Below are 14045 nucleotides of genomic sequence, written 5' to 3' on the forward strand. Positions count from 1 at the left end.
GGACAAGACCATGCTACCCTGGGGATTAGCTGTGCCCAGGTACTGTTGAAGCCAAATCCTCCAGAAGAGGCACAAAGCCCCGGTCACACGCAGCACATGGCAAAACCAGCCAGGTGCAAAGCACGTCCCCAGGTGACGGTGTCGGGCTGTGACAGTGCCAGGGCAGGGGCAGCTGGAGCAGACGCCTCCATCCTCCCGTCGCTGCGGAACCACAGCAAAATGTCCCTTCCCGCTCTCGTGCCGGGAGATGTAGAGGGCCTTCTCTTTTAGAAAAGCAAATATTTAGTCTAGATAAAAAAACCCTGAGAGCATTTTCCCCAGGTAATACTAGTAACTAAAATAATCACATTCACTTTGCTGGTTTAATTTTATATTTCCATTTCTACCTTATCTTTTTTCTGCAAGCATCATTAAACCACACCATAACAAAAAATACATGAACTGTTATTCTTTCAAGAGAAGCCATAAACCACCTCAAAGCTTTTCAGGTTTATTCTTATCTCGTACATCTTCCTCTGGTTCCTTATTTTTTTTCCTTCATGCATTTCAGAAGGTAGTTTTCCCTAATGTTAAGAATAGTTGCATTGAAAATGAGATGCTGCCTCTGAAAAGCCCCTCTGGAGGATTCAGTAAGTAAAATATAGCCAGAAAATAAACTGGAACCTCATTAAAATAATTTTGCAAGAAGAAATCCTACTCTACAATAGGTTTTCAATATCACTTAGAAAATTCTTAGAGTCATATATATATGTTCTTAATTCAGGACCTTCCATTAAAAAAGACATTACAGGGGGAACTGAAAGGCCATTTAGTACCCTTGTTTATATAAAAATGCATATTAGGCACAGATGCAATCTCCAGCAAAAGACTTGTGAGGTAGTTTGAATAAGCTCTGCTTTGCTGCAAGGTGCTAATGAGGGTTGGCAAAGCTGCGAAGGCGCCGCCAGACACCACCAGCTCATTTATTCTGCCAGCTAACGCGACCCCTCGCACATCGCTCTTGCGTCCCCCTTGCTTTTAACTCTTCTTCCACTTACCGATTCCCCACCAGCACTGCTGGGAAGTGGGGGTTTGCCCGGGCTCCACTCGAGATGGGTTTACGGCACTGATTTGCTCCATCCGCAGTGGACAGGGATGGGGCTGTGCCTGCCGCTTGGTCCAGGGTTGCAAAACTGCCAGATTCTGCTGGCGGGATGGAGCTTGTGTGCCAGCAATGATCCCAAATGGGAAAGGGGTAACTCTGCTTGCTATGATCCTGCTGTCACGTGTTTAATGTGTGATACCATCCCATACCTTGCTATAAGCGTGCACGAGGACACCTGGCTGCAGCACTGGTGGGACAACCTTCATCCCGCAGCATCGCTCCATCGTCCCCCACAGCTCTGGGTCCTCCGCACAGGACACACATGGAGCTGCTGGAGAGGGGCCAGAGGAGCCACAGGAATGACCCGAGGCTGGAACAGCTCTGCTGGGGACAGATGAGAGAGTTGGGGTGTTCAGCTGGAGGAGAGAAGCTCCGGGGAGACCTTAGTGTGGCTTTTCCATACTTAAAAGGGGCTGAGAAGATGGAGACAGACTTTTTAGAAGGGTCTGCTATGAGAGGACAAGGGGTGATGGTTTTAAACTAGAAGAGGGGAGATTCAGGCTGGACACAAGGAAGAAATTGTTGGCCCTGAGGGTGGTGAGAGCCTGGCCCAGGTTCCCAGAGAGGTGGTGGATGAACCATCCCTGGAGACATCCCAGGCCAGGCTGGACGGGGCTCTGAGCACCCTGAGCTGGTGCAGATGTCCCTGTCATGGCAGGGGGGCACTGGGGGAGCTTTGACGGTCCCTTCCCATCCAAACCATCCTGTGATTCCATGATTCTCACCCCGGGACCCCCTCGCTCCCATGTCACCTCCAGCTCCCGCCACCCCAGTCCACACCAGCACCCAGCTGGGAAGGGGACGTTTCCCAAAGCACCAGCACCCAATGGCAGGTGAGGGGGCAGCGAGGGGAAAAGCAATCGCAGTTTTGGGCAATGGAAAGGGGAGAGGAGGGAAAGCATCATTTTACTATTCATTGCCTCCTGCAGGAGAACCAGGCAGCGATTGCTCCCGTGATTAATTAAACATTGGAGTGTCACTAATGATTTACATAAGTGTGGAAGCTTTGATCTGAGAGCCTCCCAGCTCTCGGCCAGCGGCTGCGAAGTCACAGAGCCGGGGCTGGATCCGTGGGATGCACAGGATGCGACGCTGGGATCTTCAGAGAAAAGAGCTGAGCTGCCGCTTCCCCGGCGCAGGAAACTGCTGAGTTTGCAGTTCGAAAACAGGGCAGCCAAAAAAAATTGGCAGGTTTCACTTTGCATCAATTCAAAGGGTATTGTTACGTTTTTAAAGTGAATAAAACTATCGATCATAAGCAAGGCAATTACCTCTGCCCACATGGAAAGCCATGCGGGCGGCAGCGAGGAGCCAGCGCTGAACCCACCCGGCGCTAACGGGAGGGGGCAAAAGCTCTACCAGAGGGGAAAATCACCAGCAGAGACCCCTCGTACATCCGCAGGGCTGGAGGCCTCTGAAATCATGGTGAAATCACAGGAATTGCCAAGTTTTGCACATCCTGCTTAACAAGGAGATAAAATACACATGGGCAGTGGGTGTACCCCCAGCGTACGGACAAATAATTCATATCCAAAGGCTTCAAAAACCATCATTAAGCGTAATTACTATTGCCAGTCCCACTGAAAACATGAGAACTCCTTCAGCTACCTCCAAACCTCCATATTTTTGAATGTGGCTTTGGAATAGCTTTAATAATGCTGAGGCTAAAGCATCTTCCCTTGAAGCGAAACCGCCCCCGGCCCTCCCGTTCCAAACCGTGGGGATGGGGCCGGTGCAAGGGCCGAGTTCTGCAGGGGCGACACGCGGCCCGGCCGCTGCAGAAACGCCCTGCGGTGACCGGACCCCGGCGTACGCGACACTTGGGCAGCAAGTTTTGTAGAGAATAAATATCACACTTCAATTTCATGGTAACTTAGGCAGGTTTACTGGCAAATACCATGGCTTTTACATGGTTCTACCAATTACCAAGCAATTACATGTAACCTAGATCTGGAGGACATACAGTAGCGGTATAATGTATTCCTCTCTGTGTTAAGAAGAAAAAGGCTGTTAACAGAAAACACCTTTTTTTCTTTTTTACATTATAAATCCCTCCGCAATATTCCTGTGTGACATTATTAAAACTCCACATCAATATCAAAGCCAAAGCAAAGACTGCCATCCCATTAACACATCAGTCGTGGGATGATCAATAAAAATTTACTTGAAACTGTGCCATATGTTGCTCCCCACAAAGTTTTATTACTCAGATTCATCAGTTTGTACCTCGACCCCCGTGCAATTAAATCCCGTTTAGCAGCACTGACCTTCTGATGTGAACTTGTCATTCCTACAGCTGGTTTGGAGTTGAACGGCACTTTTAAATAATGAAAGCAAAATGTCTGTGAATGAATGGTGGGGTACGGGGAGCCCTCTGCTGGGAGACCCCCCCGTGCCGGAATGGGGAGAGCGGAGCGAGAAAACGTAAGAAAAAAACGAGTGCTGCACGTTTTAACATGTTGTAGCATATTTGTAAACATCGTTAATCACGGATTAGCAGATGGTAATGTTAATTGCACCTGTGGAAGTAACAAGACCTCAAGGTTGATTACATTTACCGATGCGATGGAGGATTCCCCGTCGCCGGCGAGGACGGGTGAGCGCTTCCCTCAGCCCTGGGACCACCTCCAGCTTCGCACAGACAAAGCAGCTGTTTCTGCCTCAAAACTCTCCTGGCCTCAAGAAACCTCATTGGGACCCAGGGATGCGCTTGATGGAACGGGATTTCTTCCGGTTGTGTCGATAATCTGTGCACAAACCCAAAATTTGGGGTATGAGCTGAGCTCCTCTTGCCGCTGGTTCTCCCTGGGGTTGAAAAGCTTGGTGTCCGCCCTTGTCTGAGGATGGACAGGCCGAGGTGCAGCTTCTGAACCAAGGAGGACAAACATTTTGCCACTCTGCACAGAGACACTTTGATTATTGAGAAATCAGTTTGGAAGGGCAATTACTAAGTTTTAAAATCAATTTGGTAAATAAGCCTCTGAAATGAATCCATGACAAGCAGCAGGGAGGGAAACATTGACTTTCAAATTACACACACACACTTTATTCATATCTAAATATCAAAGAGATTGTATGTACAAACAGAAGTAATCAGGAAGCATGTTTTGATCTTGCTGATGTACACAAAAAATGACAATTAATGTCCTCCTTTATGATATAAAGCTGGCAGTTCTTTACAGTTACATTACAGGGACAATTATAGTTAAGCTTAAGGCTAAAAATAATGAAAGACTATAAAAACTACATTTTAACATTTAAAAATATCCAGGAAATTAACTGGAGAAGCAGGCAATGATCCAATTAATGGATCGCATTTATTAGATCGGGGCGAATCGCACAGCACAAAGCTCCATCTCCAAAGGTGCGAGCGTGCAGGGGTCTCAGCCCGGAGCAGGATGAGACTGGGGGGAAAACTCATCAACCACAGGTACCCCCAAAATCTCGCCGGTTGATGGCAGAGGGGGATCAACGTGAAACAACACGGGGCCAAAACTTCGCACCGAGGGAAAGAGGCTGAATGCGAACAGCAGAGTCCTGCGGAGCGGGACTCACCGCGCTCACAAGAGCCTGTGCTGCCGTCTGAGCCGCAGCCGCGCTCACACACCCAGATTCCTGCCTCTTAAACTCCAAGCCTCACGCAGCTCCCCATAAGCCTCATCTGATCCAGGGCCAAACCAAGGTGCTCCGTGGGAAACCCACGCTGGCCATGGGGCTGAGGGACAACCACCGCGGGAACTTCGGTCCGTCGCACCCACCCCATCGGTGGAGCCGCCGTGGGCACCGAGGTTTTGTGGGAGCCTTCAAGAAGTCAAGTAGCTGCTCCATCCTTACCCACCTGCCTCCTCCTCGGTGAGCCAGTGCGCTCTGATGGCGTCTGGCTTTTCCAAACACATGCAAACCCCCTCTATTAAAGTACTGCTCAAATAAAGATAAAAAAAAAAGGGGGAAACTACAGTTCGTATGAAATCGGAAAAATATATCTACTCACCTATAGGTCAATAATAAAGGAATGCTTTATCCTCGTCCCTGCTGCTGGGAAGGAAGGCTCCGTTAGCCCCAAGCGCTGAAACGTTTCTCTGAAAAGGAGCAAATCTGAGCCACGGGCACCCTCTGCTGGGGCAGCACAGGCGGGGGGGGCGGCCCGTGGCTCCCCAGCCCCGAGCCTTTTGATTTCAGCATTAAAACACACACGCAGCTCACAAAATGCAAGAGCTGCACCCCCGTGCGAGAGCGTCACCCCAGCAATGCATGTTCACGGTTATTCAGCATTTGCCTTCAGAGCGGGGCAGTAGAGCCCGGCTCATGCTACAGCTGTTGTTTAGGGGGAATTTGGGGTTTGTGGGGACCCCCAGCAGGACACGGGGACATCCGTGGCCCTGGGGACAGCACCGCGGCCACCGCAGAGGTCTCGGGCAGAGGGATAGAGGCCACGGCAGGCACAGGGCTCCAGGCCCTGACCCCAGTGGGGCACCGGGGTGTCCCCAGCCCCGCAGCACCCACCGACCAGGGCCCTAGGGACCCATCTGAACAACCTCCACATCCACAGACTTCATTTAGCTCAAAGTCCTAATTAGTCACTCCGAGTGATTTACTTGTTCATTTGGAAAGGGGGGAGGGGGGAGACTAAGCTGAATTGTTTGAAATTATCCCTAAAGGGCACTGTAAATTAAGTGTTAATGAGGAATCCTATGCAAAGGGCCACAGTAGCTAAATAAAATAATTAGGGGCTAAGTGATAACATTCATTTGGTTCTCAATAATTTAGCCAGCCTGGTTTTCAACCAGGATATTTGCAAATGAAGCCACCTCCTCCGTGTCATCAGCGGGACGGTGGTGCTGGGGCAGCTCAGCATCCGAGAGGATCAGGCCCAGCGTGGAAAGGAAACTTCGCCAGAAGAGAACGAGCTGCTGATTCCCCTTCCCACCCGAAGGCAGCGCTCTGTTCCGCTAATCACGCTCTGGATTTATACACGACACAAAAAAGGATTGAGTGGAGCCTACAACCAATCTTCACAGAGGTTTTATTTCACCGGGCTGCGCTTCCCCCCACTACAGCTGTTCTCTAACAGCTGCGTCCATCCGCCTCTCACTTCCAGCCCAAATTCTCTCCACAGCACGAGTGATGCACAGAGTCCCCCGTGCAACAAGCACAAAGCTCGCGGCAGTCACTGGTATTTCACTGCAAGAACTGAAGGATGTGGCTGTTTTTAAAACCCAGCTCGGTGTCCCTTCCTTGCGGCTGCTGCTCCGAGGGGCCGGTGGGAGGTGTTACCTACCACAGGCTGGTCTCCAACCTCAGCATCAAACCAGGGTTCTGGTGGCATCCTGCGTCAGCCAAGGTGCAGCTCAGGACCATGGGAGCAGCTTCTCCCACCAAATGAAAAACACATTCAATCACCGTGCCTCAGCTTTTGGCTGCAGATGGAATGCAGGAGAATACCTGTAGGAAAGTAAAAACAAAGAAAGATCTTTTTCTAAACCACAAGAAAGTTATTCTGCAGGTCTGGATGTTTGATTTTTAAATACCAAAATTTGGCCTTTGTGCATCAGAACCATTTTTACCGGTAGCAACGGAGACGTTCAGCGACTCGATGCCGGGGTGCAGCGCTCTGCCGGGGGGGATGGTCAGCATCCGATGGCACAGGAGCTGCGTCTCCAGGGAAAGCCCGTCACCTTCGCTACCTGCAGAACAAAGACGTCGCTCAGGCCGTCCTGCAGCTGCTGCCACGTCCCTTTCCCCACTCTCGAGTACAGTTCTTGCCAATGCTCTGTCACAACTACACCCTTGCCGCTGAGCTCACCAGCAACCTCAGTAGCTCCCACGCAGCAACAGCCAAGAACTATCAACGATGAGACAGGGACCTTGCCTGCCTTTCCTTCCTGGCCCACTCCAGCCTCCCCACACCTTTTAGATTGGATATTAGGAACAATTTCTTTCCCGAAGGGCTGTGGGGCATTGGAACAGGCTGCCCAGGGCAGTGGTGGAGTCACCATCCCTGGAGGGTTGGACAGATGGAGGTTCTTGGGGACATGGGGCAGTGCCAGAGGTGGGTTATGCTTGGACTCAGTGATCTTGGGGGGCTCTTCGAACCAAAATGACTCTGTGATTCTCTCTGTTCTCCAGTATCTGGAGTGGTTTTGAGGAACACCTGTGCAACACTCCTGCGTGCACAGCGCAGAGCAGAGCAGGGCAGGCTGAGCCCCGCACGCCGCTGCTGCCGGGGGGACACAGCAGACAAGGGGCCACAGGTTTAGATCCAGCAAATCCCACGTCCCTATCGATAGTGACGGGTTCTGCCTTTTCAGCACACAGTACCACCAGCTGGGTGCAACTTGTGAATGCAGACAGTTTAACCAGAGGCTTCAATTGATTAGTTGTTAAACCATCCAACAGCCCTGATATGTTTGGGCTGATACACTGGTGAAACAGAGTTGAAATCTATCCCAGGTCATTAGTAGTTGTTTGACTCACACTGTCACAAAGGGAAATGGAAAGGGAGAGGCTTTAAACAATCCTGCGCGCAGACAAGTGAAAATGCAGAAGAACATGGACCTCCCAGCCCGCTCGGCTCCCCAAAGATTTCTTCCACATTCATTATTTAGAGCTACACAGACAGCTACAGGGCTGCAAGAACACCCCGCTCATGTCAAAGACGGGCTCATGCTTTTCTGGCCTGATCTAACCAGCAAGATGCACTCTGTAAGGAAAAGAATGCTTTGGGTAATGTATCTTGCATCACCTTCCCACACGGAATAAGCCATAAAGGCAAAAGCATCCTCTGGCTGGGGTAAAGGAACCTTCAGAAATTATCCTGATTTTTCCTGATTCAACACAGAAAAGTTTTACAACGTACAGAGACGTGTCTGCTCTCAAACCACGTTCTCCCGGGACTCTCCAACTGGGACAGCAGCTATTGCCAGAGGTGCAAGGGCTCCTGGAGCAACCCCCCCTGCCCTGACAGGGTCTTATGATTCCTAATAAAGGCAGCAATTCTGCTTCCAGCTTTTACAAAGCTTTTTATGGCACTGGCTGCTTAAAATAATTAGGAACCATAAATTCAGGGCAAAAAGACTTGCACAGAGTGACACAAGGGAGGGAGTATTGACTGAATGAGATTAAATCCGAGTTTATACTGGTGAACAAAACGCCTCCCACTTCTTTGACTTCCATCTCTCAGCTTTGTCCCTCACCGACAGGCCTCAACATTCAGAATCAGAGCTTGTCTGAAACGATATAACAAGCTTCCTGCCCTGTTTACAATTAGCATCACTATAACTGCAGTTCCCAGCACGGGGAGCTCAAGTCCAGGCAGAAGAGAAATATGCACGATGAGCATCTCGACAAAACCATTTCTTAAACCCTGAGCTAAAACTTGGGGGTGTAAGAAGAACAAATTACCCAGAAACTCCTCTTGCTCAGACATCTAAGCGCTCCCCATCCGTTCCTGTTCACACAGGTCCAGCCTGCCCGTCACCTTCGGCAACCAGCCCAGCACAGACGTGACGCTGGACTCTCCAAATCACTCTGCCAAGCCGGCGAGGATGTCAGGAGGGGGAATTCACATCTGCAAGTGTTCAAGTTACAAGACAATCTCTGCAATGCCAGGAAGCTCACTACCATGCTAAATTATTTCTGCTGCTCTCTGTTTGCAGCACAGGTACGCTCCATATTCAGATGTAGGACATTTCTTCAAACAACCCCAGCATCAGACGACTGTAATGTTCAATTTTCTTTTCAGCGAAGAGTTAGTGCTCAGCAGAGAGTTGAAATGATTACTGCTGCAAGGTCTGGGAGCTCTCCTCATGCATCTACCAATCTGCCTCCAATCTCCCTTGACAAAAGGATATTTGGACTTTTTCCTGGAGAAATCTCTCATAATTCAAGGTAACGACACCACTGCCACTTTCACCCCCTTCCTTCCTCCTGGTGCTGTTGTCGTTTCTGGGATGCATTTCTTTGTGGTCCATCAGCAGCACTGCCAGCCTCCCTGCTCCCTCTATGATATAGCTCCACACATCTTGTAGAGATGCCAGATTTGCGGCGTTGTCTTGTCAGTATTTCTAGGAGTTCAATAAACATTTTAATTAAAGGAATGTCTTCTGAGCCAAGGAAACCGCAGCAAGGGGCAGGATTACAGCCCCTTGATGGCTCACGGCCAGCACGACGCTACTTCCAAGTGTAAATGCTCAAACCAGCTCTTGTGGCAGGTGACACAAAGCGGGGGCTGAGGCACGGTCACACAGGGGGGCTGAATTTCCTTCTCTAGCTGCCACGAGGCCATTATTCCCCTTCTCTTCACCTTCTGGGAGGCTGCACAACCCCAAACTCTGCCTACAAATGACAGCATCCTTCACATGCATCCTCTACGCAAAGAGAGGGGAGAAGCAGGAGGAATCGCCCAGTTTGGGTGCTCAGGAAAGCGGCGCCCGCTGCTCAAACTGCGCACAGAGATGCAGTCCTGGTTTTCTTTTTTAAGAGGAAAGATGATGGAGCAAAGCAAGAGCAAACATGCACCTCCTGGGTCTCTCATGCAGGTTTGTGGTTCGCCAACACAGAAAAACCAGGTTCAGGGCTCTAAGATGGGATTAAACTCAAACCAACACACTGTGCTGAGCCTGTCCTGCCCCTACAAACTCTCATTAAGATCCACAGCTCCTGAACGCCCCGTTCATTTGCACAGACCGGCTTGTTCCTGCAGCTCCTACGAGGAGGCTCCTCAGCCCCCCTCTTCTTCTGGGTCCCCATTTCACCTGCAGCCAGATCATCCTGGCACTTCTTGCTCAGCTTTTCTTGTCCAGACCAAAGCGAGATGTAACGTTACAGCCCTGCGATCAGCTCTGGAGCGCAACATCACCCTGATCATTCCCTCACACACGCACTTCCACCGAGCCCCACGCTCTGTCACTTGAAATACCTATTACTAGAATAACGGGTTTATTCCACTGGAATTCCAAGCAGCTGATGACAGGAACATTTTCCACATCCTCAGGCTTGCTCACTGTTCCAATGACTTCCCAGCCTTCTGCACTTTTAGCCTAGAAAGAGAAAGGAAAGAAATGTTAAAAAAATGCCTGCTTTTCAAGATTAAAAAGAAAATAAGTCACACATGCAAACTTTTTGTTTGAATGTTTTCAGTTCAGCTGACTGGTTTCCCAGGTTTTTGTAGCATCCCTTGAATTTTTACCACCACACCAGCACACAAACCTTGACTTATGAAAAATAACCACTAATTTTCCTTCTGGTGTTTATTCCAGTTCAGCAAGCGAACAAACAGCAACTGAAAAGCTGAGGTTTCGTTTGTTTTCCCCCATGCAACAGTTCTAGGAGGGTTTTTGCCAGGAAAGCACACAAAACAAGTAGTGTTAAACGAATTAGCATAAGGCTAATCCGCAGAGCAGGGCAGTGCAAGTCCTCAAGTGCAGGCTCAGCCATCAGAACCCCCAGTAATGTTTTCCAACACAAGTGCATGTTTTCCAACCCAGATGCCAAAATTCGGCTCGTACAAAAGGCCGGGCACTCAACGCACAGAGAACCAGCCTTCCCGCCCACACCCTGGTAAAAAGAGCCTTCATTATTTCTCTTGGAAATCCATTTTAACAATAAAAGAACTGCTGCTTCTTGCCAGCCTTATTCCCTGTGAAACTGCCACTTTCTATACTACCTTATATCAAATTTACACCAGCCACGCAATGCAAAGGGTTAGGCCTGCGAATCCGGGTCCAATTAAATGAACTGCTGCAATGGCTCAAAATGTTAATAATTCAAGCTTTAGAGTAACAAAGTGATTCTTCCAGCTGTTTCAATTAAATATCAATGTCTTTTATCTACCTTTCATTTCACCATCACCTAGAGCTCCAGCTAGCGGACCGACTGTACAGCTGGACAAGGGTTTTCCAGGACCAAGAGCCCAGGTTTACCTCTGCTCAGCCTCCTTGTGCTCACACCAGACCACGATGATTGTCCTCAAAGGGACACAGACACACAGTGACCCCAGCTACCCCCGTTCTCCTGCGGATCTGCAGCCCCTGCCCTCCCACCCCACTGCTCCCTGGGTCTGGGGGACCCCACACGAATAGGGGAGGCAGAGGAGACCTGCAGCTCTGCTCCTCGGGCACAGGGAACCTCCACGAGGAGCCAGTGTGGTAACACGCTGCTACTCAGGTGATGGACGCACCGTCAATTCAAAGCAACATCCCTGGGTTTCAGTTTAAATCATGTTTTTCCATGCGGATTCCTATTTTTCCTTTTGCAGCACATTCTGCAAAGAGCCCTGTCTCATAGGTAGAGCATGAAAGGATTCTCAGCAGCTGGCACCAGCCCTGCTGTCTCTGCTCCCCCCTGCTCCAAAGGCTGCCCAATGCTGCCATCGTGTGCCTGCGCCCCGGGATGCTGCCTCGGCCCCGCGCTGGGCGAGATCTGCTGCAGGCAGCGCCAGCCCCATGGGGAGAAAGGGAGATGGACCCCATCCTCATGGACAGAAAGGGTGACAGACCCCGTCTTACCGAGCTCAGATACACACGCAGCGTTATCCTGCTATCGCTGTCTTCCAGAAAAAAAGACCCCCAGCTCAGCCCTGTCACCTCACGCGATGGAAGGGGACGGGGGGTGCGCACCTGTCAGAGCTGGTCCCACAGCACAGACCACCGGCAGCAAACGGGAATGCAGAGCAGGAGCACAGGGCACTGCAAGTACCAGAGTCCTTTTCCTGTACCTCCCCGCTGTTGGTCAATACGTGCAATATTTGAGGTTTCTTGAAAGGAAAAGGAAACAAAAAACATTGATCATTGTACCTTCAAAAAGCTGCGGAGATCATCTGTGCTGTAGACATCGAAGACTTCCATAACTCCAGAGCTGGCTTTGCTCACTGTCGGTGTCAAGGGGCAGCTGCAAGGATAAAAAAGAAAGGAAAAGTGCCATATGAGAGCAAAAAAGGAAATCCAGGAGAATTCCTGTTGCTGTATTTTCTTCTCTTGCTGGTACCACCCAAAGCCAATTAGTCCACTGAAGATCTCGCTCACTGTGTGTATTGTTATCCTATGGAGAATAGGAGGGCTCAGAAATTAGCGCAGGAAAGAGGCTAGAGCAGTTTTGTGCACAAATGGGCAACTAAAACATGAAGTGGGCTAAAACAAAAGGGACCCAGGGAGATTCCTTGCCAGCCTGGAACATCACGTTCCATGGCCTCCCTGCAGACTGAACGCCAAGCAGCAGCGAGCTGAGCTCAGCACCAGCAAGCCCTCTAAAGCAGCTGAGCAACGCAGCCTGGAAACCAACTTGGGAGGCAGCAAGAGAAAAGCTGGAGGCGCAGCCCCGTACCTGTTCCTCTGGCTGGTCACCACTCTGTCCACCCCCAAGAAGTAGGCAGAGCGCAGCAGAGCCCCCAGGTTCATGGGGTCCTGGATCTGCTCCAGCACCAGCCAAACCAGCCGCGGCTTCGGCTTCTCTTCATCCCCCACCTCGGGCTCTTCCGCCTCCTCCAGACTCTTGAAGCGCAGAGGGGTGGCCTCCAAACACACTCCCTGGTGGACGCGACCCCTGCACAGGGCGTCCAGCTCCCTCCTGCGCACCCGCTGCACCGGGACCCCCCGCGCCGCGGCCTGCAGGGCGAGCTCGGCGGTCACGGGGCGCCGGGCGCCGCTGCTGGGCTGGAGGAGCAGGCGGAACAGGCCCCTGCGCGCCCGGGTCAGCGCCAGCGCGCACGGCGCCACCCCGAACAGCAGCTCCGAGCCCTCGGGCCTGCCCACGGGTGGAGGTTTTCGCTCCAGCCGCTTCGAGCCGCCGCTCGCCCGTGGGCTCCCGGGCTGGCTGTGCCAGGGGAAGGGCCGGCTCTGCGGGGCCGGGTCCCCACGGGACACGTGCAGCCGAGAACCCCCCGGGAGGGCCGGTGGGGACAACCGGCCGCCATCCCCGCCGCGGGGCGGCCCTTCCACATCCCCACCCGCGGCTGCGAAGGGCGGGGGCCGCTCCTCCCGCGTGGAGCGGAACCTCAGCCCCCGCCAGCAGCGCGGTAACACGGGTGACAGCCCCACGGTCCTACGGACAGCGGCCCGGAGCGCCGGCTCCATGGGTGCCCCAAAGGCCTTTCCACGCGGGGACAGGGCGGCGCTGGCACCGCCACGGGCAGGGTGAGGGGAAAACAGCGAGCCCAGTCCCAGAGACAACCCGCAGAACCGGGAGCGCGGACACGTGGAGAGGCACGGGGTAGGGGACACGCGTGGGTGCCGCCGCCCCGCCCCTTCCGCCCGCCGCTTCCGGGCCGCACCAAGGAGCGGGGGGATGCCCCGCCCCGCCCCGGGGGCAGCGCCGCCTGGCGGCGGGCGGGGGCGCGGCCGGGCACAGCGCCACTGGAGCACCGGCAGGGTACGCGGGGCCTCGAAACTACAACGAAGTTGGTTTTGCAGGTGTAAAGACCAAATACAATCAAATAAAATCACGTATTTCCTGCTCACAGCTCCTCCCCCCAAAAATGCGAGGTGAGACCAGTACCCTGAGATCACATAATCTGCTAATAAAACTGCCATACCTCCAACACACACATAACATAACTGACAATATGTAATCTATAGGACCAAAAAAACCACCAAACCCCATGGTTTTAATGCTACAAATGCCCTCTACCTGTTTACAAGGTGTGCAAAATATCTGCCCCAAATCCAGCAATGGCAGCCAGCTCAGCTATTCATTAGTTCTTTGCAAAAACTTTGTATTTTGACAGCAAAGCTGAGCTTAGGAACGCGCCTCTGCGTTTGGACAAGCTGAAGGGGGACTGAATGCCTTCATTTAACAACGATGATACTTGGTCTTGCTTAGACGCAAGCACGAGAGACCAAATGCAATTGATACCCAAGTCTGGCTCATCCCTTGCTCAGTTTAGTTAAACCCAGCCTACCTGGGGGTT

The 14045-nt window shown here is 51.7% G+C and overlaps 1 protein-coding gene across 1 annotated transcript; it reads right to left on the reverse strand.

The window, feature by feature from the left end:
- Positions 1-6536: 6536 nt before the first annotated feature.
- MRM1 (mitochondrial rRNA methyltransferase 1) lies at positions 6537-13212 on the reverse strand (the record flags this gene model as incomplete). Its single annotated transcript, XM_080356823.1, has 5 exons — positions 6537-6586; positions 6709-6828; positions 10062-10182; positions 11938-12031; positions 12464-13212. The coding sequence occupies 5 exons, from the start codon at positions 13210-13212 to the stop codon at positions 6537-6539; spliced, it is 1134 nt and encodes a 377-aa protein (XP_080212949.1).
- Positions 13213-14045: the final 833 nt, after the last annotated feature.

This window comes from Nesoenas mayeri (genome assembly GCF_963082525.1).
Source record: "Nesoenas mayeri genome assembly, chromosome: 20".
Lineage (NCBI taxonomy): Eukaryota > Metazoa > Chordata > Aves > Columbiformes > Columbidae > Nesoenas > Nesoenas mayeri.